At 50.3% G+C, this 27,211-nt stretch overlaps 1 protein-coding gene across 1 annotated transcript in view; it reads right to left on the reverse strand.

The window, feature by feature from the left end:
- Positions 1–27,211, reverse strand: part of GALNT18 (polypeptide N-acetylgalactosaminyltransferase 18) — a 357,593-nt gene that overhangs the window by 177,750 nt on the left and 152,632 nt on the right. Inside the window, exon 3 of the mRNA XM_010829347.1 lies at positions 7,999–8,191. Within this exon, the coding sequence (XP_010827649.1) occupies positions 7,999–8,191 (193 nt within the window). The remainder of the gene's footprint in view (positions 1–7,998; positions 8,192–27,211) is intronic.

The following is a 27,211-nucleotide window of genomic DNA, read 5'->3' on the forward strand; positions in this document are numbered from 1 at the left end:
CCATTTTCCACTAAAGATAAAAACAAGGCATTTCTGAGCAGGGAGAACTGTGGCTGTCTAATAAGCTGGGATTGATGGTCCTGATAAAGCTGACTGCATCGATCCCTGCACACAGAGGTGGTATGGGGACAGGAGCCTCCCACCAGAGCTCCCCAGGATGGTTTTGAGCTGTTCATGAGGCAAGTTTATGTCAAGAGCTTTAGTGATGCCATTACCTGCGAGAGGCAGAGAGGCAGTACCAGACTAAGAGAGGCCAAGTCAGGCACCTGGGAACTGGGTATCAGCCAGGGCAGCAGCCAGACTCCTCCACAGTGGAGGGATGGATTCTTCCTGTGACTCAGGCAAATCTATGAGCTCCCAGTGCATCGAAGCATGACTCGTGGAGGCTGATTGACCCCTTCCAGTGTGAAGATCAAAGTAGAATGTGAGCTGGGGGCTGCTGGCCAGTGTGTATGGGGAACTGGGTCTAACTATGCCTGGGTTCTGGGAGTGCAGGAGGGACCCACCTAGACCAAGCAGAAAGAAGATAACACGCCCCTGAATACCCACTTCCCTGAGTGTCCCCAGCCCCTCCTTTCTCCTAGATAGCGTCGAGGGTCTCCCCTATACTGCGGTCAGCACACGATGGTTCAGCTGTACTGTTGACCTCCTAAGGATGGCACCCTGGGATCAGCAGTGTCTTCTTATCCCTTCACGGCCATCTGTGTCCTCACCCTGGCCTCCACCCTCCCACCTGCACCCACAGGACTTGTTTGATCCTCCTCTGACTTCACTTGGTTACACTTCTGGCTTCTTCCAGAACTTTTCAGATTAGACAGGTTCCCAGCCTGCCAGCATTCAGTCTGCTGGACTTAATGAGACCCAAGGATGAGAGCAGTGTGGGGGTTCTCACTGGGCATGCATGCAATCAAGACTTCCACTCCTGGTGGCTGGCATCTCTATCTCTGTAACCTCTGGAGCTCAGAGACTGCACCGTGCTTGCTACCCCTACTGCCCAGGGACTCCATACAGAATATCTTGAAGTAACAACATTAATAATTTCCACCTACTGAGTGCTAATGACTCATGACAAATCATACTAAGAGATGTACGTATATTTTTACCTTTCCCCCCCTCTGATTTTTATTCTTTCCTATAGGAAAAGTCCTATAGGGTAAACATTTTATCCCCATTTTATAGATGAGGGCAGTTGGACTGAGACAGCAAGTTATTTTCCAGGGCTTCCACCTGGGCTCATTTGCCTCCAAAGTCAGTGCTCAAAGGTCCCATTAAACCAGGGTCTGCACCTTCCTTCTATGACCATCTAGAGATTTGTCTGGCCAGACATCGGTGTTATGACAACCCAGAGACCTGGTGGAGGGAGGGATGAAATGGAAGTCACTCCAGGTCAACTCTGATGAAAGATAGGGTAGACACAGCGCATCTAGGAGGATGATGTGGACTATTACAATAAAGCTCTACTGGTCATGTGAAGCCTAGATTGCCTTCCTGTTTCATTGAGCCCATAGAGATAGCAATCCCCGAACACACTCTTTGTTTGAAGCCGGGTTCTCTGCGCTCCTCCAGAGCCTGGGTGTGTGGTTTCCGATGGTGTGATTATGCAACTGTGTGTAGACACTGGCGTACAAAGAATCCCAGCCACCTGCTGTCACCTGAGTAAGCTCAGCTCCTTCCTCCCTGACAGCATACGTATAAACCAGCGAAGAAAGACACAGTGTGCTTCCTGGCCTGGGGTGTGATCCCTGTTAGACTCTCACAGGCTCCTTTGTTTTTCTTTCATGCCACGTATATGCTATCGCCACTTAGCTTTTATGTGATTATTTAACAGATGTCAGTATTTCCACTAGACTATAAGCTGCATGAGATCAAGACCACATCTGCTTTGCTCACCAGCCCCCCACCCCCACCCCCGTGCCTCACGCAGCACCCAGCACAGAGAACAAACTCAGGAAGCACCCAGGATCTGGCTGAATGAACAACTGAACAAACGTTCAAGCAGTGAACAGTAGAATAAATGCAGGCCCAGGAAAAGCCCGCGGGTGGGACTTCCACCACAGTCTAACAGAATGGAATCCTGGAGTTGGACATTTACTCCCTGCCCAACCACAACCACAAGCCCAGATCATCCAATAAGCCAGAGGGGTCGTGGAGGCAATGGGATATTTAGTGTAGCCAGGGGCTTCAGGGTCCTGGTAGGATGCATGTCTGGCTCAGATGTGGAAGAGATAGTGGACAGAAGTTTTAATCATCTACAAGGCAAGGGAAATGGGCCAGCCTCATCTCAGAAGAGTGTCTGACACCAGAATGACAACAGGTAAAATTCTAAGTAGAGGTGATCATCAAAGTGTCCAGCTTTCACTCAGAAACAGTTCTACTAACATCCTTTCAGGGGACTCTACTGATTTGGAGCAAGGATCTGCTATATCAAACATAGACTATAAGTAGAAGAAGGAGGGAAATGAATCAATTAAACTGTAAATAGCCAACAGGAAGCAGGGCAATCATTTGCTCCTAAAACTTATTAGAAATCCAGGGAAAATGGGATTGCTGGGACTACACAGACAGCATCCAGCGCTAGTGGAGAAGTCAGACAAGGGATTGAGCGTCTCCGTGTGGGGGGTTTGTGGGTGAGCAGACCAGGCCTGTGGCAAGGAGAGCTGAGGAACGTGGGGGAGGTGGGGAAGGCAGGCACTGCAGGTGGGAAGGAGGAGGATGGGGCATCTTTGCTTTCCAGCAGAGCCTGGCTCCAGCCTCTGATGCTCAGAACTCTGGGGCTGGGGAGAAACCACTCTGATCTGTCTTGCAATGCCCGCCTGGCCCTCCTCTCATCTAGTGCCAGCGTGGAAGGCCTGGCCTGTGTCACTCCTTGCCTGCTTAGTGGTCCTTCTAGTACATAAAGTCATGACCGTGCCCCCAGGCCATCCATTTTACAAATCAGAGACCCAGATGTGTTCAGTTGCTCAGTCGTGTCTGACTCGTTATGACCCCTTTGACTGTAGCCTGCCAGGCTCCTCCGTCCAGGGAATTTTTCAGACAAGAATACTGGAATAGGCTGTCATTTCCTCCTCCAAGGGATCTTCCCAACCCAGGGATCAAACCCAGGTCTCTTGCATCTCCTGCACTGGCAGGCAGATTCTTTACCATTGAGCCAGCAGGGAAGCCCAGGGACCCAGAGTAACAAAAAGTTAAATAGCAGTTACTGTGATGTTAGGCAATGTTCTAAGGTGTCTACATATATTACATGTTCAATCTGTGTATTACCATCTCCAATTTACAGACAGGAAAACCAAGGCATAGAAACGCTAGTTAACTTGCTGGAGGTCAACCAGTTTAGAAGCGAGAGACCTGGCCTTGGAATCCAGGCAATCGGATTTTACATATTATTCTATAATCCAGCAGAAACTTCATCTGTCTGTCATGTTACCCAGTTTTTCCTCTTGAGTTGTTCTCTAAACATACCTCACTTTCTCTATATCCCATAAAATCCAATTCTGTAGCTTTGATCTGAGTAGCAGAATAGAACAAAACTATTCACCTCCCCATTTTAAGACATTAATATTGCTCAAGATTACATTATATTTAAGAACAATCATGTGATACTACTGGTTCATAATATGTTTAATTAACCAGGAACCACAAGTACTTTCCCAAATTGCCCCAGTTAAGAAGTATTTCCTCCTGTGTCTGTGCAGTTAGCATTTTTGATGCAGCAGCAGAATCATTATTCGGGGTGTTGATTTTACCCCTTTGTTCTGAGGCAACCGTCATGGAAGCCTCATCTTCCAAAGACCTCTGGGTCATCTCCACAGAGCCAAGATTCCAAACTAGAAAAGCCCCCCTAGGAAGGGTGGGGCGAGGGGGCTGTATAGCATCCTAGAGACACAGACTTACGTAAAAACACCAGGAACTTGATCAAGTTTCTTAACCTAGGAAATATTCAGCATTCTCCTAAATAAAATGTGAACAATAATAACTACCCCATAGAGACATGAGGATAAAAGTTAAAGGAGAAGGCGGACATTAATCTGTCTGCACAGTGCCTGCCACACAGGAAGGACTGGTGAGCAGACAGTGGCTCTTGGGGTAAATCCTTGGCCCTGGGGAAGCAACCCCTAGATAATCCAGTGATCATGTCCCAGCTTCTCACCTGAAACTGCCCTGCTTCCCCACCAGGACCAGATACATAACCTGTGGGGCTCAGTGCAAAAGGAAAACATGGTGGCCTTTGTCGAAAACTTACTAAGAATTTTAACACAGCAAAGGCAGAACATTAAACCAAGGGCAGGGCACTTTTAGCCTTCTGAGGATCTTGTGCCCACTGGATAGTGTCCTAACACTGCCACTGTAAGAAAGTCCTGCATCTTGGTGCCTTCAAACAACACACATTAGTTATCTTCCATTCTGGAGGCCAGAAGTCTGACAGAGGTCTCACTGGGCTGAAGTCAAAGTGTCAGCAGAACCGCATTCCTTTCTGGAAGTTCCAGGTGATAACCTGTTAGACACTGTCCTTGCTTTTTCAGTATCTACAGGTTTCCCCCATTTACAGCTCTTTTCCATCTTCAAAGCCAGCAGTGTCTGGCTGAGTCCTTCTCACATTGCCATCGCTCTGGCTTTCTCTTCCACATTTAAATGCTCTGGGATTACTCTGGGCTCGTCCAGATAATTCAGGATGATCTCCTTATTCTAAAGCCAACTGATTAGCCACCTCAATTCCATCTGCAACCTTAATTCTCCTTTGCATACACCATGTTTAAAGGTTCCAGAGACCAGGATGTGGACACCCTTGGGAGGCTGTTACCTGCCTACCATACATGATGCTCATGAAGACAGTCCTCCTGAACCCCAAAGTTCAGAGATCTCAGAGGTTTGTCTAGCGGCTGCAGCATGAAGACCCTGTGACCCTCCAATCTGTACACACAGATCTGGTGGCCATACTCATAGTGGTAACACTGCAAACACCCATAGCCACCTTGGATGGACCCTAACCTGCTCCCAGGAGGATCCAGAACCCTGGCTCCAGGCTTTATTCTTTCCCTGCTGTAATCCCGTCCTGACTCTTTCCACCTCAATGTTCTTCTTTCCAGAGTCTCCCCAGCTGAAGACCCACGACTCCTTTGGGGACAGGCGTGCATGCTTCTGCCCCAGTTGCTACCACTAGGGGCTGCAGAAGATAGTCCAGTCCCCTTTACCAGCCCCTTGTATCCTGGTGGCTCAGACGGTAAAGAATCTGCCTGCAGTGCTGGAGACCCAGGTTCAATCCTTGGGTCAGAAAGGGAATGGCTACCCACTCCAGTATTCCTGCCTGGAGAATTCCATGGACAGAGGAGCCTCTGGACCTGGGCTACAGTTCATGGAGTAGCAAAAGAGTCAAACATGATTTAGTGACTAAACCACCACCAGCAGCAAGGAGCAGTTGAATCCCAAATTACAGCTGGGCAGTGACAAGTACAGATGACAACTGGGACTTGTGACTGGTACCTAAAGTGGGGCCAGTCTTGTGGGACTGAGCCTTTAACTTATGGGATCTGACACTAACTCTGGTAGGTAGCATCTAAAGCTAATTAAATTGTAGGGACACACAGCTGGTGTCACAGAATTGGTCGATATGGGGGAAAAAAAACCCACATCTGGTGTCAAAGTGTCATGAGTAGAAGAGTAAAGCGTGCGTCTTCTACCTGCTCCAGAAGGTTACTGTGAGACATCAAAGAGTTTCTGTAAATAAAGTGTGAAATGCTTCCCTGAAAACATGGCTCATGCTATATAAACGTTTGGCAGTGTAATTTGAAATAGGATGACAGTAAAGATATTGAAAAGATATTTCTAAAATGAGTTAAACGGGATAAGCAAGCAATGACCTTGTTACAAGGCAGCGATGTTTTCATGGAAATTAACAGACAAAGAGAGGCACTGTTTTACTCAAGCATGTGCTTGTTTCGAGTGGTCCACCATCGGCTCTCTAATCCTGGGTGTGTGTCTGGCACAGCAGCTGAAGTAGAGCTAGACAGAGCCTTCCAAGTCCATGTGCAAAGAGACACCACCGTCCTTAGAGCCTCCGCAGGAGCCCCTGCTGAGAGCAGGCAGGCTCAGCTCTGCCTTTTATCAGAGATTCTGTTTCACTGGCTATAAAAAGGGGTTGACAGAAGTCGCCTTGCCCACAGGGGAGGTGTGGAAGCTCGATAAACTGTAAAGTTCTGTGCAGAGGAAAGGTCTTTCCATTATCATTACTGCTTCTCTCCAGTGGCTCAGGAGGAAACCACAGAATTCAGCTCACCTGGAGTCCTCCAGAGACATCCCCCTCCAGCCCCGGCCCACGCACCTGCCACCACCTTCTTAGCAAACTCGGGAAGTCCAGGCTGGGCTGCCTTTTCTGCATGCACTCCCTTCAGAGCGGGCTTTCCAGGGAGCCCTGCACTTCAGAGAAAGGCCATGCGGTCTCTCCACCCAGCAACTCCTGCTTCTCTCCCATGGAAGCAGGAAGGACTGGTGTGCACGGCGCCTCTCTCAGTGAAGGGTGGAAGGGTGTCAGTCAGCTCTCAGCATGCCTCCTGCACAATCAAGGCAGCCCAGCTGTGGGCTCGGGTCAAAGGCCTGGATTTGGTTTCTGGATACATTGGTTCAAGTCTCAGCTCAGTCACTTATTCAACTGTGTGATGTCAGCCAGAGTTCTTACTCTTTCTGTTCCTCAGCTGCTTTGACTCTGAATGGGACTATGCCAACTGCCTGCCCACCTTCATGCAGGTTGGTGTGGTCCACATGGGAAGCACATCTCAACCAGTCAAGCTCATGCAAACACCAGTCATCATTACAGCCACGCTACAGTGAGCAAAATCTACCATTTCCCCTTATTTTGGGAAAAATGTGTATTGAGTTGTGCCTGAGTCTATAGCTTCTGTGCTGGCCAAGATCATGGCTGAGGCCTCTGCAGAGTCCTGTGTGTGTGTGCTAAGTCGCTTCAGTCATGTCTGACTCTTTGCAACCCTATAGACTATAGCCCACCAGGTTCCTCTGTCCACGGGATTCTCCAGGCATGAGCACTGGAGTGGGTTGCCATGCCCTCCTCCAGGGGATCTTCCTGACCCAGGGTTTGAACCTGTGTTTCCTGCATTGCAGGTGGATTCTTTACCCACCGAGCCATCTGGGAAGCCCCCAAGTATTCTTTAAATGAACATATACTCTTCTTTCCCTGTGTAGATCCTTAGATGGTCTTTCATCCCTAGAGCCCAGCCAGGCTCACTTGGGCTAAGAAAAACCATACCTCACTACAGGGCATACAGCAGATGTTCAATAAATGTCTATGAAACTGAACTGAACTCTCCTTCCCAAAGAACACAGACTCCAAACCCAGAAGCAAAATCTTTCCTGAAAACTCCAGACACAAGCTAACTGTGGTTTGCAGCTTTAAGAAAGTTTTTAAAATAAGTAGAAAGAGAGGAAGAGAAGGTGCGGAGGGGGGAGCTCACAAAAGTTAATGAGATTTTCTCAGCTGTGGTACGTGCCCACATTTTTAATAATTAGGAGTAATAAAAATTCTAACTGAACCTTAAAGGAACATCTTTTGTAACAAAGAGAGAAGTCAAGACAGACTTCTCTGTCGGGTGTAATGACTTGTTAGCCTTGGAAGATGGATGTACTTTAAGAAACTAATTTACAGAAAAAAATAATTGTTCATAAAAATGCAACTAATTGGGTTAAAATGACTTATTAACAGGAGTGCCAGATGATTCTTGTGCCCTTAAGGATTAAATTCGGTTATTAGTCCTCAAAATTTCTTATTTCTAATGGAAGAAAGCCTTCTCCCTGCTTAGCAGATAGAGAAACTGAGGCTGGAGGAGAGGGAGAGTGACTTGCTCAATGCAGGCCGAGGAGGGAGGACCCTAAGCTAAAGCTGGGAAGCAATCAGGAGTCCAGACACCCAGTCCTGGCTCTGTCCCCAGCACCATGGGGACCCCACCTCCCCACCGGCAGGTCGACAAGGGCCCGGCCACTGACTCTGCTCACCCACTGGGTCTGAGGTCAGGCAGGGGCCGGTCGAGGGGTAGGCGGTCACTGAGGTAGGCGTTGTAGCCGTAGTACTGGAACTGCTTCAGGGCCACACGCCGGCCTTCGGGGCTGAGCTCCTGGCCCCAGTGTGCAAACAGAGAGGAGTCTGTGAAGGGCTCAGCCTCTGCCTCCTCAGGTTTGGCGGGGGCTTCTGGAGAAAGAAGGGATAAGGAGACAGTGGGTCAGAGTACATGCCTGCATATGCCATGACAGCCCCTTACCCTTCCTCACCATTGCTTTGGATAAAACGATCTTAGCCCCAACTTTGGGGGTGGGGGGAATAGAATCATCATGCTCCCCCAAGCCCATTTATCCTTCCATATATCCATTCATCCACCCAACAAGCACTAACACAATGGATATGGAAATACACCCAGCAGAGTCCACAGGGAAGCCAGTGGGTGTGACCCTGATGCCCCACGGCTTTATGTCAGAATCTCCTTTTCCAGTCTGCCTTCTCATCAGGCACTGGGCCCAGCCCTTGAATGGGGTTTCTGCTTCTCTTTCCCCAGAGCACACCCCTATTCCCTGTTAGTCCTAAACTGTCCCACACCCGGATCCCCAAGCTGAGTGCCTGCTCCATTGTCCAGTTCTTGCCAGTCCACTCTCTCTCCACTGTCTGGTCCTGCTGAGAGTTTCCTGGCTACACCCTATGAGATTCACCTAACTGCTAGGACCCTGGGCCAAATTGCCTCCTGCTGCTTCAGGATAGGGGCTCGTTGGCACAGCAGATAGACAGACCATCCCCAAATCTCCACACACTCTGGGCACTGCTCATTGGACCTCTGGTAGACTTTGTAGGGGCAATGCTCACACCAGATCAAGAGAATTCATGGTTCTCCTGGAAATTTCCAAGAAAATGGAGGGGGTATTATTACTACAAGAGCAGAGGCTTGGATTTATATAGACACAGATTCAAACAAATCCCTGCCCCACTATTCACTGGCGATACGATCATAAGCAAACACTCAACTTCTTGACGCCTTGATTTCCTCACTTGCAATGTGGGGATATTAATAATAATACCTACTCCTCATTCCTGAGATCTGTGAGGATTACATGCAATAATGTACATGAAACACTTGTTTCAGAGTACACGCACAATAACAGGGTTGCTCTAGCAAGGGCAGCCTGGAGGGTCAAGTCCCTCTTTTACAGGGATAGTGAGTAGGTCTTGCCAGGACACAGGCTGACTGGTCAGGACTACAGAACTCATTCCAAGGGACCAGGTAGTCAGGCCCACCATTCAAATGCCAGCAATCACAGAAATTAGACAGGGATGCTAAGGCCACTGGACTGGCCTTTCATGTTCATAAACATGATGTAAGTAAGAGATGGAGCCTGGAATGAGACAGGGACCAGGAAGAAAGCAGAAGGGGGTTCAGAACAGGAGAGGCAGGCTTAGGACACTTGCCAAAGTCCCTTCAGCTATCTACATGGAGCCAGGAGGTGCAAACACACTTATGTCAGGTAACTTAAAGGTACAGTCTGGAGACAGGCAAAGGGAGGGCCGCTTGGTCTTCAAGGCCGGAGAGCTCAGAGCGGCATACCACCACCTCCTCCTGACAGATTCTTGGAAGTGTCCATCTGGGAAGAGGAGGAGGCTTGCGAATAAGAGGGGGACACTTCCAGCACCCAGAACACTCCTGTCACAGAAGGGGTGCTCCTGGGGGAGGAAGCGCCATCACTGGAGGTACACAAAGGATGTCATGGACAGAGGCGCTGTCCCCCCTCCTTGCAAATTAGACAGCGCGTGATTCTGAAAGCAGAGGAGCACACCAACGCCAGAGACTTGCGTCAGGGAGACACCGAAACTCGTACCCACGGAGCTGGCCCTCACACCAATGCCAGAGACTCGAGTCAGGGACACATCAAAACTCGTGCCCTCGGAGCTGGCCCTCACACCAACGCCAGAGACTCGAGTCAGGGAGACACCAAAAGTCGTGCCCACGGAGCTGGCCCTCACACCAATGCCAGAGACTCGAGTCAGGGAGACACCGAAACTCGTGCCCACGGAGCTGGCACTCACACCAACGCCAGAGACTCGAGTCAGGGACACATCAAAACTCGTGCCCTCGGAGCTGGCCCTCACACCAACGCCAGAGACTCGAGTCAGGGAGACACCGAAACTCGTGCCCACGGAGCTGGCCCTCACACCAATGCCAGAGACTCGAGTCAGGGAGACACCGAAACTCGTGCCCACGGAGCTGGCCCTCACACCAACACTAGAGATTCGAATCAGGGAGACACCGAAACTCGTGCCCACGGAGCTGGCACTCACACCAACGCCAGAGACTCGAGTCAGGGAGACACTGAAACTCGTGCCCACGGACCTGGCACTCACACCAATGCTAGAGACTCGAGTCAGGGAGACACTGAAACTCATGCCCACGGAGCTGGCACTCACACCAATGCCAGAGACTTGAGTCAGGGAGACACCAAAACTCGTGCCCATGGAGCTGGCCCTCACACCAGCGCCAGAGACTCGAGTCAGGGAGACACCGAAACTCCTGCCCACGGAGCTGGCACTGACACCAGCGCCAGAGACTCGAGTCAGGGAGACACCGAAACTCGTGCCCACGGAGCTGGCCCTCGCAGGTGCTGGGTGAACGTGTGTAAGCACCTCTGCTTTTTGGGGGCCATGTCCTGGGCATATACTCACACTGGAGATCCATGTAACTCCTGGGATAACCATCACAGCTAGCACTTGCTGAGTGCTTACCATGAGTGAGGCTCTGCCATAAGCATTTTCCACTTACCAACTCATTTCCCCCCTACAGGGTGGGGACTGCCACTGTCACCATTCTAGAGAGAGTGAACATGAGGCGCACAGAGGATAAGAACCTTGACCTTCACTTAGGAGGACGTGAAGTAGCTGAGATGCAGTCTGAGGTAGTCTGTCCCCCGAGGCAGTGGCCCTAACCATTAGGCCGCACTGCCTCTACAGAGCAAAGGGCTGGATACAGGTGAATTCCAAAGATGAACACTGCCTGTCATCTCAGTTGCCAATTTTCCTTAAAGATGCAGGAGGAAACTCAGATACATTAAACACATTAGGACATTTAAAGGAGTAAAATGCGAACTACGTGTGCATTTCTATGACAAAGCAAGAACTTCTGGGACTGCGGTGCTGCTCAAAGCTCCATCCCAGAGCTCAGGCTGCCCTTGGCCCTTCGACTTGGTGTGTTCGAAAGGAAATACAGGGCTCACCTGATCTTGAAGGTCCTTGTTCTTTCTAAAAAGATGGATGGTTCATTGTTTGGATTCAGGAGTAGTAAAAATCTAAATGAGTGAACCAACTGAATCACACATATAATATTTAACACAAATGGAGTTTTACTGCTCTCACATACCTAAACAGATATTATCAAGTAAAATCAGGTCATTTAATGAAAAAATTATGATTCACAATTAGACCGGTATAGCATGAAAATGGATTATAAACATATTAAAGTCCTGGGTCCCAGCACGTGCTTTTGCCTTTTTACTCAGTATGGTACAAAGGACAACAAATTTGATGGCGGTGGGTTCTGAATGATGAGTCAGGGGCAGGACAGGGAGAAGAGGGGGTATATTTGGGGAATTTCTGCCTGAGCCAAGCACAGCGCTGGTTGATGTCTTTACCCAAGGTTATCTCTGTCATGCTCACAGGCTGGATCCCATGAGGGCAGGAGGACATCTGTCTTGTTCCCTGCTGTATCTGTGGCTCCCAGCAGAGTACGTGGCTCTTACAAGGAGATCAGTCCATCATTTCAAAACAAATCAGTTAATCAGTACTCCATAGTAGTTAGTTACTAGACACGAGGAAACCAGAGATGAAGAAGCTGAATGACTAATCTGAGGTCACCCAGTTTGTTAGGGGCATTGACGCTTTCCTCTGCACCGCCAAGTGGCAAACTATGGTCTGAGGGCCAAATCTGGCCCACCGTCTTTTACATAAATAAAGCTTTATTGTAACACATGATATTCGCTTGCTCTAAATTTAGCTATAGTGCTTCAGGACAACAAAGGCAGAGTATGACAGAGACCCATATGGCTTGAAAAGTGGAAAATATGTACTTTCTGGCCCTTTAAGAAGAAATACGCTGACCCCTGCTCTACACCTCACATTTGACATCCCTTAGGTAAAGAGGATGTGACTCTGCTAATCCATTCATCTTGTTTCCTTAGGAGCACTGGCTGTAGAGAAAGAATGTATACTCCAGCTCTGCCATTTACCGGATTAGCTTAGCTGCACCTCAGTTCCTCATCTGGAAAGTGGAATGGGTACCAATAGTACCTTCTTCTTAGACTATTGGTGCACATTCAATGAGAAGGTCCATGTGAGAGCTTAGCACGGTGCCCAGCATGTAAGAAATGTTAGCACAGGGAGCGGCAGTGGCTAAGGACACACACAGCCCCACAGCCCGCCAGGGTGCTCCTCCACTGACACTTCTTGAGCTCAGGTGAGGAAGATGAATGAGGTCCCAGCTCTGGAAGATACTGCTGCTGTGTAGCCCCAGATGAAGGGCGTCCATGTCGACAGAGTGGGCTCCCATTAACCAGTCCTAGACTCAACCCCTCGCACTCTCCAGTAAGAGAGCAGACCTATAAGAAGGAACATGTCTGACACAGTTAGGGTGACAAAGAGACCCCAGGGAAGTGCCTGGCTGGGTCCTCCGCAGGGGTCTGGAGGTGTCCAGACAGATCTGGTGAGGCGCAAGACCCACAGACGTCTCTCACCCAATGATCAGGTGTCCCCGAAGGGCAAACATGGGCCATGGCCCCCGCTGGGGTTCACTCTTGACTCACGGAAGGGGTGACCTGAGAGACGTGTATATTCAGGGGGCTGAGTGCCTCCCCGGGCGAGCTCATTCATGGCACAAATGAGAAGAACACGAGGAACTCAGCCGGGCAGCTGAGCCAATGTTTGGAGGGTTCTGAGCGCAGCACGGAGGCTGTGGTTCCAGCCCACTCCTCACCCAGCCTTGCGCTCGTCTGTGTCCCAGGGAGAAGCAGGCTGAGAGGGAACACTGAAGGGCCATTTCCCTAGACGGTCACACACGGGGCACAAGCGGCGCCTGTGTGACGCTCGGGCAGGAGAGCTATTCCTCTGCCTCCCCTGACCCACTATGAACAACCACGTGCTGTGGGCAGGAGGAGGGCCCCAGTGGGGCCCGACTCATGGAGGACACTCACTGGAGACTCATTGGTTGAGGGGGGCAGTGCCGTGTTCTGCCCCTCTCTGCTCATGACCTCCCAGAGCCAATGGTCCTTCTTGGCCTCTGGACAGATGGCTCTAACAGGGCAAAAACTACAGAACAAGAACTGGAGCTGCCAGCACCTCAGCAGGCCTGGGACGGCCAGTGAATGGGGAAGGAAGAACCACAACACACACTGCAAGTCCGAAAGGCCCGACTGGCCATGTGATTTGGAAATAGTTTCCGAACCTTCAAGCACGTTTGCCAAGGTGCCACTTGCCAGCCATCACCAAAGGCTCTGTCCAAAGTGGCCAAGTGCCATTCAAAAATTATTTGAGGTCCAATGAGGAGGGGACTGCAGGCTAATCTTGGGTGTTTACTGCAAAACCTTGCCCCTGAAGCCGATCCCCTCAAACACTGTACCCCAATTCCACTGCACTGGCCCTGCCCAGTGGTAAGACCAGGCCATTGCAGTGGTTCCATGATGTAGGTTCTATCATTCCCATCACAGATGAGAGGAGACTGCAGCTCAGAGACAGGAAAGAGCTTGATGCTGAAACTGTACTCCTGAGCACAGCCCAGCCTCTATGTTGTAGGAGAGATATACTGTCTGGCCTGAGGACTAGAGCACTTCAGGCCCTGAGAGGCTGCTGAAGTTGGTCTGCACTGGTTCACAGCAGCTGTTAACCCACTGCAATACCTTCACAGCACTGGTAACAGCTGCTTCCCCGAGGCCCTCCACATGGCCCTCTTACCCCAACTGCTCTGGCCCTTTTCTTGGATTGATCCAGATCTTTCTACCAGCCAGCCTCTGCCTCCCCATCCCAGCTGCTCCACACTGTGACCAGCATTTATGCCAACTGGTTAGTGTCTCTGCCTTGCTAGTTAAGTACAATTTGACTATTACTTGCTCGCGCCCTTCCTAGGAGGCCTCTGAAAAAGAATTATGGGTTTCTGGAGACCTTTCACTCAGTTCATCTGTTCCCCACGTTAGTGCCCAGGCCTCATTACGCATGACCTGTTTTCCAGAAAGTTCTGCCAGGGATCACAGAAGGCATCCAGGAAATGCCACGATATGGTCCCAGAGATAGGCCCACAGAGCCTGACATGCAGCCCACTAATGAGAGCGGAGAATTGCAGATCCAGGTCCTGACAGCCTCCATGCTAATTCACAGAGACAGGAGGGAACTGGGGCAGGAAAGCAGCTTGCGAAGCTCCAAGCAGTGAATGTACCCGAGGCTGCAGCTCTGAGCCTGAGCCCCAGCTCACCAGCCAGGCACAAGGAGGCCATCTGGAGACCCAATCAAGGCCCGTGAGGCCTCTAAAGCCGCTGATGCTGAAAGCGGGAGGAATACCTGTGTGAGGAGGGCTGCTTCAGGGAGCAGCCGGAGTGAAGGCTCTCCCCGCTGCTTCTGCCTGTCTGGGCGGTGCCAAGACTGCACGATGGAGTAGAAAGAAAATGGGTCTTGGAGTGAAGCAGACATTACCACGCTGCCCAGCCCCTCCCATTTCTGATGGCCTGTCCTCTCTAGGACCACGTTCCTGAGGATCCCTGTCTTTTGGAGCTGAGCCATTTTGTCCGCTCCCACCACGCCCTTCAGTGGAAACTCTGAGGCTGGAGGAGCTGCAGAAGAGGCTGTAGCCCAGACCTCTCCCTGAGCCCGACTCTGCTTCTTAGACTTTAAGATGAATCTTAAAATAGCAACAGAAGGGGTCACGTGCTCGATCCCTGCTGGTGGTCAAAGTGATTTGGGGCTGGACAGCAGGACTGGCCAGGCTCTGCTGGGGGACAGACTGAGCCACCTGGGACGAGGCCCTCTTCGCTAAGGGCCAGTTAGCCAGTTGCTCAAGCTGGACTAGGGCTCACTGGAAGTGGCAGCCCTGCTTCTGATCCCATCATATGGGCACCTTTGGGAATATTTCCCCAAGCAGTGGAGCCCTCTTTTTTTTTTTTTAATGGTTTTTCTCAGTTCTCTATACGCTCCTCTTCAAGGCAGAGTTAAGAAGACTTTGAGGGTGGGTGGCGAGAGGGCCTGCCTTCTGCCCTGCAGCCAGTCCTATAGCCTGCTATTTCGGTTTCTGCCCTCGGGCCATGCTCAGAGCTGAAGCTTTGGTGTTTGGTGGTGAGATCCGTAGTCTAGGGACAGGGAGGCAGGGAGGAAGCAGGACAGGCAGGCCAATGTCCCAGGTAATTGCCTGCTGTGTGCACTGGGGCCCTATGTCTAGAGGACATCTGGGGGACAAGCACAGATGGTCCTGTCACCTTGTCCTCCTCCCGGAGTGTCCTGGGGCCTCCTTCTCCCACTCTCCTAGGTCTGGTCTTCATTTTCTCTGGATTAGATCCACAGTCCAGCCCTTCAAGTCTGCATTTCCTTGGTTGTGGAACAGGAAGAGACTGCCAGGCTGGTGGGGGGAGCCGCTGTGAAGTCGGCTTTTGGAGGGATGAAGGCTAAGCATGAAATAATGGAGCTGGCAGTGCTGAATATCCAGATAAGAATTCTTAAAGCAGTTTCCTTTCCTTCCACTCCTTTTATTTTTTTTTTAACAGCTTTATTAGGGTGTAATTTACATATCATAAAATTCACCTGTTTCAAAAGTACAGTTAAGTGATTTCTAGAAAACTTTTTTTCCATTCTTGAGATGTCCTGTTGTATGCTTTATTTGGTGTTAAAAAGAGAAGGGCTAATCGAATATCCAGAAATGTACGTTGTTGGTGTTCAGTATCACCTGCTGGCTGGCTCCCTGCTGATGATAAAGGACCATTGTTCCCACTTAAACAGCCTGATGCCTGGGCCTCGCCCGAGAAGCCCGGAAGCCTGGGAAGTGTCTTCAGATCCTCAAATTCCATCCATGGGAGCAATATTGATGAGGCAGGATTCACACCTCCGCACATGGGGTGGTTCACCCCAGAACAGCAGCGGCTAGTCCTGACTGCTTCTGCTTGCCCTCTGCAGTGCCACCTCCACACTCCACGGTGTGTGCCCTCCCCACTTCTCTTCCAACACCCAGCCCTGGATCCAAAGTGGTGCCCCTGGGCCTGTCCTAGCTGGAGGGAGGCACCGAGATCCTGGGGGAGACAGGCGGTCCTGAGAGGCAGGAAGCCTCAGTCCACCCTCCCCTCCAACACGGGGCAAATCCCCGTTTCCCGCTCTGTGAGATGAACCCAGTGTTTGGGCTCTACTGGGGAAAAAAAGGAGGACTTGCAAACGTCACCATGATGCTTTTCTTACTCCTCGAAAAGGAAGGCATCAGGCCTCTACTTGTACCTGGGCTCCCAAGGGGAGATCTTCAGGTTTTTAAAAACATCTTTTGATGTGCTAAGAGTCCTAATAATAAGGAAGCAAAGTACTCTGTTGAGTTGAGGGTCTCCCCTCCTCTCCACTTTTAGAGACGCAGTATGACATGGGCTGAAGGTCTTCTGACCCCACAATTCAGCTTTCTTTTCCAGGAATCCTAAGAATGGCTAAGAGAAAGCAGTGGGATCTGGCAGGAAAGAGCTTGGAGATAATCAGAAGCAAAGAGCTCTGACAGTCTCAGGCCCCACACCATTAGAAGCCTCTGCAGAACAACTTTATCCACTGTGGAAAAGACACACAGGGAGAGCTTCCTCTGGCACGTGGAGAGCACTGCGGGGAAGGGGAGTGGCTGCCACAGAAGGCCTCCTGACCAGGCAGGGCCAGGCCTGCATGGCGAAGGACAGCCTCCCTCAGGGGCTCCAGAGTCAGCTCTGCCTATGACAGGCTGTGTGACCTTTGTCAATCTCCCTGAACCTCAGCAGGCTTGTCTGTTTGATGGGGATAATAAAACCTCTCGCTAACTGTGAAGATAAGGCGAGCTGCTGGCATCAGTAAAGTGCTTCGCAAACTGTCAGACTCCTGGCCGGTGGATTTGTTTCCTGTTGCTGCCGTAACACATGTCTACAAATTTAGTGACTTCATGCCAATGTATTATCTTGTGGTTCTGGAGGTCAAGGGTTTGACAGGGTCTCTCTAGGATAAAATCAAGGTATTGACAGGGCTGTGTTCCTTTCTGCGTGTCCTAGAGGACAATTCTTGAATACTTGAATCCCCCATTCCAGCTTCTAGAGGCCACCTACTGTCCTTGGCCCATGACCCTCTTATTTCATGGCCAATGCCAACAACAGTGGGTTGAATTCCTCTCATGTGGCATCCCTCTGCCTTCTGATCCCCTTTGACACTTTGAAGGACCCCATGATTACACTAGGCCCACCTGGACAATCCCGGACACTCCCTATTTTAAGGTCAACTGATGGGCATCCTGAATTCCATCTGCAACCTTAACTCCTCATTGCCGTATCAGCTAACATTCACAAACCCCAGAGATTGGGATGTACTTATCTTTGCGTGTGTGTGGGGAGGCACATTATTCTGTCTTACCTAGTAAGAGGTCCATCATTGTGGGTTTTGCTCTTTATAAAGGTGTGGTTCTAATACTCTGCTCTCAGGGTTGGAACCCTGAGAGGCAGAGGAATGACAATTCACGTTTGTTGAGAGCTGACCAGCTCTCAGCACAGTGGTGGTCTCCTCCGTGACATGGCTCTGGGACTGCACGAGGGGACACACACCCAGGAAACCAAGGGCAGGGTTGCCAGTCAGGCTCTCCGAAGGAGGCAGGTGCACATGAGGGCAGCAGGTGGCTGGAGCCTCGCCCTGACCTTGAAGCCACCCTGGCCCTGCCTCCTTCATGCACCACTAATGAACAACAAACAAGAGCCCGGGAGGTGCAAGGCATGTGCCGAGGCCACTGCCCTCCTGCCTCCTGCTTCCCCACCAGCTCTGACCGAACCATCCTCGTCTCCAACCGGCTCCTCACTGCCGGCCCTGCCTCCACTGCTGTGCTTTGAATTGGTGAGTTTGGTTACCCCAAACTCTGGCTTTCAAAACTCCCTGAAGCTGCAGTTCTATTGTTTTGGGAGTTTTCTCATCTGGGAATCTGAGAAATTGCATACTGGCAGATACCTAAAACCATCTGCATTAGATTTCATGGGAGTCATCAGAGGCAGTATGATGTAATGTGAGGGTTGGCAGACTCTTTCTGTAAAGGACCAGTAGTGAATATTTTAGGTTTTCAGGTCACGAGGTCTTGGTTATAATTACTCCACTCTACCCTGGTCTCTTGAAAGCAGTCATAGATCATATGTAAATGAGTGGGTGTGGCCTTGTTCCAGAAAGAGTGTTTCTACAGCAGGCAGCCGGTCAGCTCTGGCCCCTGGGCTGCAGTTGCTGACCCCTGGTGCAGAGGCAGCAGAGACTGGCTCCTGGCTGCTGCATCTACTAAGCAGGTCATAACTGCTCTGTGCCTCAGTTTCCTCACTAGTAAATAGGATAACAATAGCAACCCTGTAGGGTAGTAGTGAGAAATGGAGAAGGGATCCTGTGTCCAGCACTCAGAGCAGAGCCTGGCAGCTTGTAAGCTGGGTGAGTGTTAGCCAGGATCTGCCTGTCGGTCAAGAGCATCCACCTCCAGGACGCTGGCTATGACACACCTCTCGGCCTCATTGTATGAAGGCCCACTCTTACTCTCCTAGTACTGGCCTCATGGGCCACTACTCAAGCCCACCTAATTCAGCCCCAGCTGGGAGGGACCAAGGTAGTTATGATCCTGTGTATTCAAGTCACTGAAAACAGGATCCTGAGCAAGGCCAGAACAGACGACAGAGGAATCAGACCTGCCCTTCTGGGAGGGGCTGGGAAGGATATGAGAAGGCTGGGATTCAAGAAGTGTGACGGGTCCTGACAAGAAACCAGAGAATGAGTCAGGGGTCTAGGGAGAAGCACTAGTCATTTCATTCTGGGCTGACATGGCAGACAAGAAACAGGAACTCGTCTGACCCCAGATACTGTGTGATGGCCTCTGGCAGTCAGACAAATCTCACACCAGGTTCCTTGCCAGCCTGGGACCGCCATGCCCTCTACCATGGGCTGTGGGCCTGGGTGTGGCTGAGCTCACAGCTGAGACAGCCTGGCAGGTAGGGACAGCCAGAGCTCAGCGTGTGCATCCATGCTCATGGAAATGGAAATGGACTTGATTAGAAATTATGCAGAATGAAAGCAGCCATTAAAGGTCCAGGTTTTTATGCTCTGAGCCAACCACATAAAGAACATGTGAAAAACTCATTTTAGGGAGTGACAAATGTACATACCTTAGGAACGAGGATTTATAGGTGCCATTATGTGCTACTTTAAAACAACCCTTTAAACCTAGAATTCTGCCTAGGAGATATAATGAACTCTGAAGCACATATCATCTTTTTTTTTTCCCTGAGAGCTGACAGCCTGGAGCTGAGCACCCAGACTTCTACTAAATATACACCTCACCATTCACACATAAAACACAGTGTTTCCACACATCAATTCTTGGGATGAACTAGTTGGTGACCCTGTTGACGTTAAAGTGGCATGCTTCTCCTGGCACAAATACGCAGATGGGAACAGCTGGGCTCGACAGGGAGAAAGAAATGTGCTCCTTTGCAGCAAGATGGTCTACAACCCGGACCAGCTTCAGACTGCCTGCAACAGCTGCAGCTCCTAGGTGTGGGACAGGCTACAGGAGAGTCCTTGCACTGGGAAACCTGCAGCCTGAGGTAAGCTGGGAAGAGTGTGTCCCTGTCCTCTGTAATATTACTTTACCCTCTTCTCTCTGGTCTCAGCCTCTCTGGAAGCCTGCAGGTTTCCAGTGTCTTTCTTCTGGTCTTAAAGGGGCAGCCGTGTGCTGTCTGGCAGTGGTTCCCCTTCATGAATGAACATCAGACTTACGCAGAGGGCTTGATGCACCATGGCTCATGCTGGGCCCCGCCCCCAGGGTTTCTGATGTAGCAGCAGGTCTGGGGTGGGACCTGAGAATGTGCATGTCTAACAAATTCCCAGTAGATGCTGAAGCTGCTGAAGGGGCCCCACTCTGAGAACCAGGCTGTAGAGATGATGGGAGTCACAGGCTTCCTTCCAGCCCTGACTCTGCAGCTTATTCATCCTGAGAATGAGCAAGTCCCTCCCTCTCTTCAGGCCTTAGTTTTCTCTTGGGTAAACTTCCTGGAGTGGGATGTGATGATCTCTAAGACCCTTTCACATGATGCTAAGATAGTTTAGCTCACATGGGAATTGATGAAGCAGAATGTTCAATTGTATCCTTAGGTCTCTAGTTCAAATTTTTTATTTTATAAATAAACTAAGGTCCAGAGAGGTTAAAATGACTTGCCCAAGGTCATACAGCTCGGTAGCAGCTGATTCTTAGACTATGTAAGTAGATCAAGCCTCTGAGTGCCCTCATTCGCTTCTCAGTGCATCTTCTACTACCCTTGAGGATTTCTGCAAAGTGGTGCTAGGGACAGACAACCTGCTGGACCCCCAAGTCTACCCAGTACCTCTGAAGCCGCCAAACCCTAGAGCCCAAGCCTTGGACAGATCAGCAGCTCCTCCCTCAGATACTCCTCCCCAAGGCTGGTGCCCAGGTCTAGATCTGCAGATGCACCTGCAGCCTATACGTCAGGCTGGCAGGGAGGTGAGAGGAGCACTGCAGGTGTGGAGGGAGAGGGTATTAATCACCAGAGCCCGGGACTATTCACCAGGCTCCCAGAGGACAGCAGGCTTCCTGTTTTGCTCAGTTATCATCAGCTGTATCCTTATCCAGGGGTACACGTATGCACACACACACACAGAGTCACAGCAGCCTACAAAGGCTCGTTCTGAAAACAGATTTCTCTAGTCCCAAGAGGCTGCTCACCGCATGTTGGAAGACCATTAAAATGTGTCATTTCAAAGATGAGAGAAGAACACTTGTAAAAACAAACTTGCATGAAGAAATATTATGGGGTTGCATTCTGGTTCAACAGCCACATTTGCATCTCTAAGTGCAGTTGCCAGTGGAGAAGGATCCACAGGACCTGGGTCGGCGGGGGGGGGCGGTGGGTGTGGTCACAGGCTCCTGGGTACCCGGGCTGTGGGGCCCCCAGGGCCAAGTGCCACCACTCCCAGCGGCTGTTGGCTCTCTGGACATCTTTTCTTGGTTGCTCTGAGTCATAAATCTCCCAGCCCTGGCAGCCAAGGCTGTATTTCAGTGAAGAGAAGTGGATTTGTCCTTCGAAAAAAGTTAACAAACAGGCCCTCCCAACCCCAGGCTCTTGCAGGACCAGGAAAGGCTTTGAATCCATGTCAAAGAAGCCATCAAAGGAAATAGGCCATTTCAAACAAAATCCATTTCTCAAGCATGACGGTAAAAATATTTATCACATGAAAGATGTGAAAACCTTTATGATGTCTCAACGTTCTGTATTATGGATGCAGCATGTGTCCAGCAGAATGTGTGCAAAAAAAAAAAAAAAAACCCCGTTATGCCTGTGATTTTGAAAGGAAGAAAAAAATTAGACCTTTCCATCTGGTAAATTCTTAATTTACCAACCCTGTCGTGCTACATGGGCACCTGAGGCAGAGGATGGAGGTGGGCTCGGCTCAGAGTCAGATAAAAGAATCAAGGGCTTCAGACAAAGAAAGTCTACATGTCCGGACACAGTGAATAGGGGTCCCACACTTATCTATCTCTGTCAGCCGGGGGCCTTGGAGAGCATCCAAGCTCCTGCCTCGTGCACAGGGTCAGACAAGGCCACCACGGTGCACTTCAGGATTACCAACAGGGTCCGGACTTCCTTCAGGGACCTCCACAATCAGGAGCGTTTGCTGTTCTAATGGATTTTCAAGGTGCAAGACAAAGCCTGTTCTTTCACCCAGAAAGGATCACAGGGGTGGGGACGGGTTGGGGTGGGGGGCAAGCCAGCCTTTCTGGGAGGCCCAAGTTTCTCAGTCTCAGATCTGAGGATGAAAGGTCTGCTCAGAGAACCTAGGGTGCCCAGGTTCTACCGTCATGCCACACCTCACAGTTGGTGGATTGCCAGAGAGGGCACTGGGATGCACGGCCTCTAACGGATCCATGAGCATATCCTTCTCTTCAAGAAGGAGAGGCACCCAACTCTAATGCCCTTTCCTCTGGATGGGTGGCTTAAAAAGAAGTGCCCTGGTGGGCCCTGGCACACTGAAAAAGACACAGGGGCTTGCCCTACCTTTTCTGGGTACCCACAGAGAGGTAGAAATTAAACTCTATGCATTTGGAGGAACAAATGAAAGTTAATTCACTTAATCAACAAACTGCATCGAGATGCAACTGTGCAGAGATAGCCTGGTCTGGCGGGGAAGTCCAGGACCTCTGAGCCACACAGCTGCAGTTTGGCTTCATTCTTCATTAGCTATGTGGCCTGGTATAAGTCACTTAACCTCTCTGTGCCTTGGTTTCCTAACGTGGAAAATCGGGGATAATCACACTACCTGCTTCCTCGTGGGGACTGAATAAATTAGTAAGACAGCCTCTCACATTCTATGTGCTATATAATCCCTGGCAAAGGTTGCTATAGTTATGGGCAGGTACTATGCTGGGTGCTAGGATAGAACTATGAGCAAACAGTGGGGCATTTATGAGGTGGCTGCTCATTGCTTTCTCACCTTTCCCACCAGAGTCAGGGATACAGAGTAACTGAGAACAGGTAGCTATAGGGAAGGCTCCTATACCTTCCCTAATGGGACAAGAGGATCCAGAGCCCGCTGGTATCCTGGGGTGAGGTTCCCGGGGAAAGTCAGGCTCTGCTCCCTGCTCCTCCCCCCATTCCTGCTAGGGTGAGGAGAGTAAGGGAAGTCGGGAAAGCTGCACGGGAGTAGGGGAGCCCAGTGCCCAAATGTGAGAGCCTCTGCATCAGGATGGATCTGTCTGACTGGGGAGCTGGGTGGGAGGCAGTGACTTTTCCGGCCAGGTTGGTCTGTCATACATGTAGCCCAGGGGCTAGGACTTGGGGATTCCCTTCCTAGAGGGCTGTTACTCTGAGGGAGACCCTATGGATTCCTTGTAGCACGGGAGCTGTCCAGGCTGGCCTCTGCTCATGACCCAGTGGGCGGGCACCTTAGCAAGACAACCCGGAGTGTGAGGCTGAGAAGTGTAGCTCAGGCAGGGTCCTGAAGGCAGACTCCACGAACCAGAGAGGCCTGGAGGTGACAAGACCCTCCACTGTTGGGAGTCACAAAGAGGAAGCCCCCAGACCCCTCACACATATATGCCACTTGTCTTGTATAAGATATACCACAGTTAGCATCGTGAACCATAGAATTGGGCAAGGCAGTGCCACATTAACCTTTCCTTCTGCCAGGCCCAAGTAGGAGGAGTGGAATTGAGGGATGTGTGAGGGTGCTAGGCTTTCTTGGGGTGAGGGGCTCACCCTGCCCAGAAGTCCTGCCTCTGAGCCCTTGTCTCCCCGCATTCCTTGACAGTGCACAGCTGAGCACAGCAGGTCAGAAAGTTCCCAGATGCAGACATGGGGCAGTCAGAGCCTGAAGGACCATCCATCCAGGACCACAGGAACCATCCATCCAGACCAGTGTTCTTTATAACTCACTACATTGATGTCTAGTGCATACATGTAAACACACGTAAGGGAAACCACAATTTACAAAACAGTCTTTAGCTTTACTATATGTGACTAACACTGGTATATTCTATTTTTTGCTACACTATTTTGTTAAGAACAAATGTTGGGGACTTCCCTGATGGTCCGGTGGTTAAGAATACACCTGCCAATGCAGGGGAGCGCAGGTCCGACCCTGGTTTGGGGCGATTCCACATACCTTGGGGCAACTAAGCCCATGTGCCACACCTGCTGGGCCTGCACACCTGGAGCCTGTGCTCTGCAGCCAGAGAAGCCACCACAACGAGGAGTGTGCGCATCACAACTGCAGAGTGGCCCCCACTCCCCACAACTAGGAAAAGCCTGCACACAGCAACGAAGACCTAGCAGCGCATCTAAAAAAAAGAACAAATGCTGGTTATGAACTAGGAAATTGATTCTATAACCTACTAATGGGTTGTGACCAGCATTTCGTAGAACAATGATCTAGATCAGTGGATTGCAGCCTTTTATAAATCAATGTCTCCTTTTCATAAATATTAAAAATTCCTACTTTCATATTCCTTGAAATTTGAAAATAAATTATCACAATCGAAAACAAAAATAATGGCCATTTTGGAATACTTTTTCAAAGTATGCACGCCACCTAACTACTTTCCCAAGACTTTGATATAGAATCCCCCATAGGAGAGAAGATGCCCTCCCCACAATTAACCTAGCTAAGGGTGGTTTTCAAGAGCTTCTGTGGACCCCCCTTTGGGGAAAGTGGACCCTGTGTTGAGGGGAAGGGAGGCGTGAGGTCCCTTTACCATAACGCTTTGAGTCCTAAATTCCTAGAATTTTGCATAGAAAACTTTTGAAAGAAAGGGGTACTGGCTAAAAAAATGGTTGGAACCTCACAGGCTCATGCATTCACCTGTCTCATTTCCCTGGGTAGAGAAAGAGGCAAAACCATTCATTCCATTAGATTCAGGGATTTGCTGAAGGGAACACAGAGGCCAGAAGTGAGAGGGAAACAGGACAGGACCTGAGACCTGATCTATGGCTACACCACCTTGAATGCACCCCATCTCATCTGATCTCAGAAGTGGGGCCTGGGCAGGATGTTCTGAGGCCTTCAAAATGTTACAAAAAGGCCCAGCAATAAGGACGTGCACAATGAAGGGACCCAATTCCCTGGCTTTGAGTTTGATTTCTAGAAGACTCAGGGTGGAAAAATATTAACTGGGAGTCAGAAGCCCTGCTTAACAGCTACATGTGGCTGTGATTAATAAAAGATGGAAAATAAACTGACCATCTCTGAATGGGGGTAGCGTGTCTGGAGAAGAACATCTTCCTAATCTGGGATCCAGGAGGAAGGGAGCTCTTGATTGTGAGAAGACAGGTGCCCCTGTGTGAGCGTGTGTCCATGGGGGTGGTGGGTGGTCCAGGAGAGGGCTCTGCTGGCTCTTCCACTAATATACAGAAGTTGATGCCAAGTGTCAGGCTCACGGCTCTGTGGCACCCTCTATCAGGTGCTGCTCCCCCTGGCTGTCCTCCAACATTTGATAATCGGAACACCCCCAGGATGGGCTGGTTCCAGATGCAGCTGTTGCCCTCTGCTCCTTCAGAAGGACTTGTCTGACCCAGAGCCCGGAGCAGCAATGCCAGAGGCTCTTTCCTGGACTCCTGCAAGATCCTCTGAACACAGCAGAGGCTGCCGTGCCTATCTGATGGCCAACCAGAGGCGTCAGAGGGAATCACTCGGTATCCTGGAGTGAGCCCAGGTCCGGGCCATAAATGTCTCTGAGGGTTGGAGCCGGCCCAGAAGACACTCACACACACTCACACACAGAGCACAGATGGGCGCTGTCCCTGAGTCTGTGGCTTACCCTAGTTCCCAACCCTGGCTGCACACCAGTGCCAAGTGGGGAGCAGACAACAACAAAGCCACAAATGTTCAGGCCCACCCCAGACTGTCCTCCTCAAATTCTCTGCAGGTAGGGTTCCAGGCATCCTTATAGTTTTGTTTCATTTTTTTAATCTCTCCAGGTGATTTCAATACACAGCCAATTTAGAACCACTGGGTTGGAGAACAGTTCCCAAACTTCAGTGTGTACACAAAAGGTTATATGGAAAGTCTGGGGAAAAGACAAATTCACTCCAAGATGGTCCACCCCTCAAGATTCTAGAGTAGATTTGGTTCAATGGCTCGATCGTGTCTGACTTTTGATTCCCCATGGACTATAGCCTGACTGGCTCCTCTGTCCATGGGATTTTCCAAACAAGAATACTAGAATGGGTCGCCATTTCCTTCTCCAGGGGATCTTCGTAACCCAGGGATTGAACCCGAGTCTCCTGCAATGCAGATGAATGCTTTACTGGTGAGCCACCAGGGAAGCCAAGCAGAAGGTTTGGGACAGGGTAATTATTAACAAGTCCTAAGAAATGAGCTCCTCCCTATCAACAGAACTTCATGTCAATTGAAACCATTGCACGTTTCAAAGGACAAAGCAGTCCTTAGTGTTTCATCCCCTTAACAAATACTGTGATCCTTTTATATTCCGTAAATGTTTATTGGACAAATACTATTCCGTCTCTCAGATGGAGCACTGTGGTGTCATTACCTTCTTCCAAAAAGCCTTCTGGAAGTTTAATAACTGATGGTGCCAGCTCTATTTTCCTCACCTGAGCATCATGATGCCTCATTTTCCCAACCTGGGCATCAAAGGGCTCCTCCTCCCAAGGGCAAATCGTGGAAGGCACTTGGATATACAGATATAAAAAAGAAAGGCACTCCAGGCCTGGAGTTGTAGCGACCCAGCTCCACACTGGTGACTATGGTCCTCCCTCCTGCCATGCATTTCTCATAAAGGCTGAGCCTGTTCTGATATTCTGAGTCTTTCCTCTGCACCACAATCTCCTCTTGTGTTTCTGATGCAGTGTTCCCTAGAACACACATTGACAAACAGAGCTGCTGAGCCCAGGCTGCATGGAGGTTGCTGGAGAGTAAAAGAGGCCAAGTTGGGGATGGGAGGATTGCACAGGCTCTTCACTGAACCCCCATTTCCCTGTGTTTCCTGCTAGCAGAATTCTTGGAACTGGGAGCTTTTTCAAACAGCACCCCCTATAAATCAAAGTGGCCCCCTCTACTTTGAGAATGCCTGTTTAGCCCGCAGCCACTGCAGCAGATTCCGCAGGTGCTAGTGCTGGAGAAAGTCTGGGAACCACGGAAGGGATACAGAGATGAGGGAGCCTCCCTGCAACCTCACACTCAGTACAAGATGGACAGGTAACCAGGTGTCCCACCAGCGTAGCAACCTCACATTCAGTACGAGATGGACAGGTAACCAGGTGTCCCATTAGTGTACCAACCTCACACTCAGGCATGAGATGAACAGGTAACCAGGTGTCCCGCCAGCGTACCAACCTCACACTCAGGTATAAGATGGACCTCACACTCAGGTATGAGATGGACAGGTAACCAGGTGTCCCGCCAGTGTACCAACCTCACACTCAGGTATGAGATGGACAGGTAACCAGGTGTCCCACCAGT

The sequence above is a fragment of the Bison bison genome, unplaced genomic scaffold (genome assembly GCF_000754665.1).
Source record: "Bison bison bison isolate TAMUID 2011002044 unplaced genomic scaffold, Bison_UMD1.0 scf7180017864503, whole genome shotgun sequence".
NCBI classification, from domain to species: domain Eukaryota; kingdom Metazoa; phylum Chordata; class Mammalia; order Artiodactyla; family Bovidae; genus Bison; species Bison bison.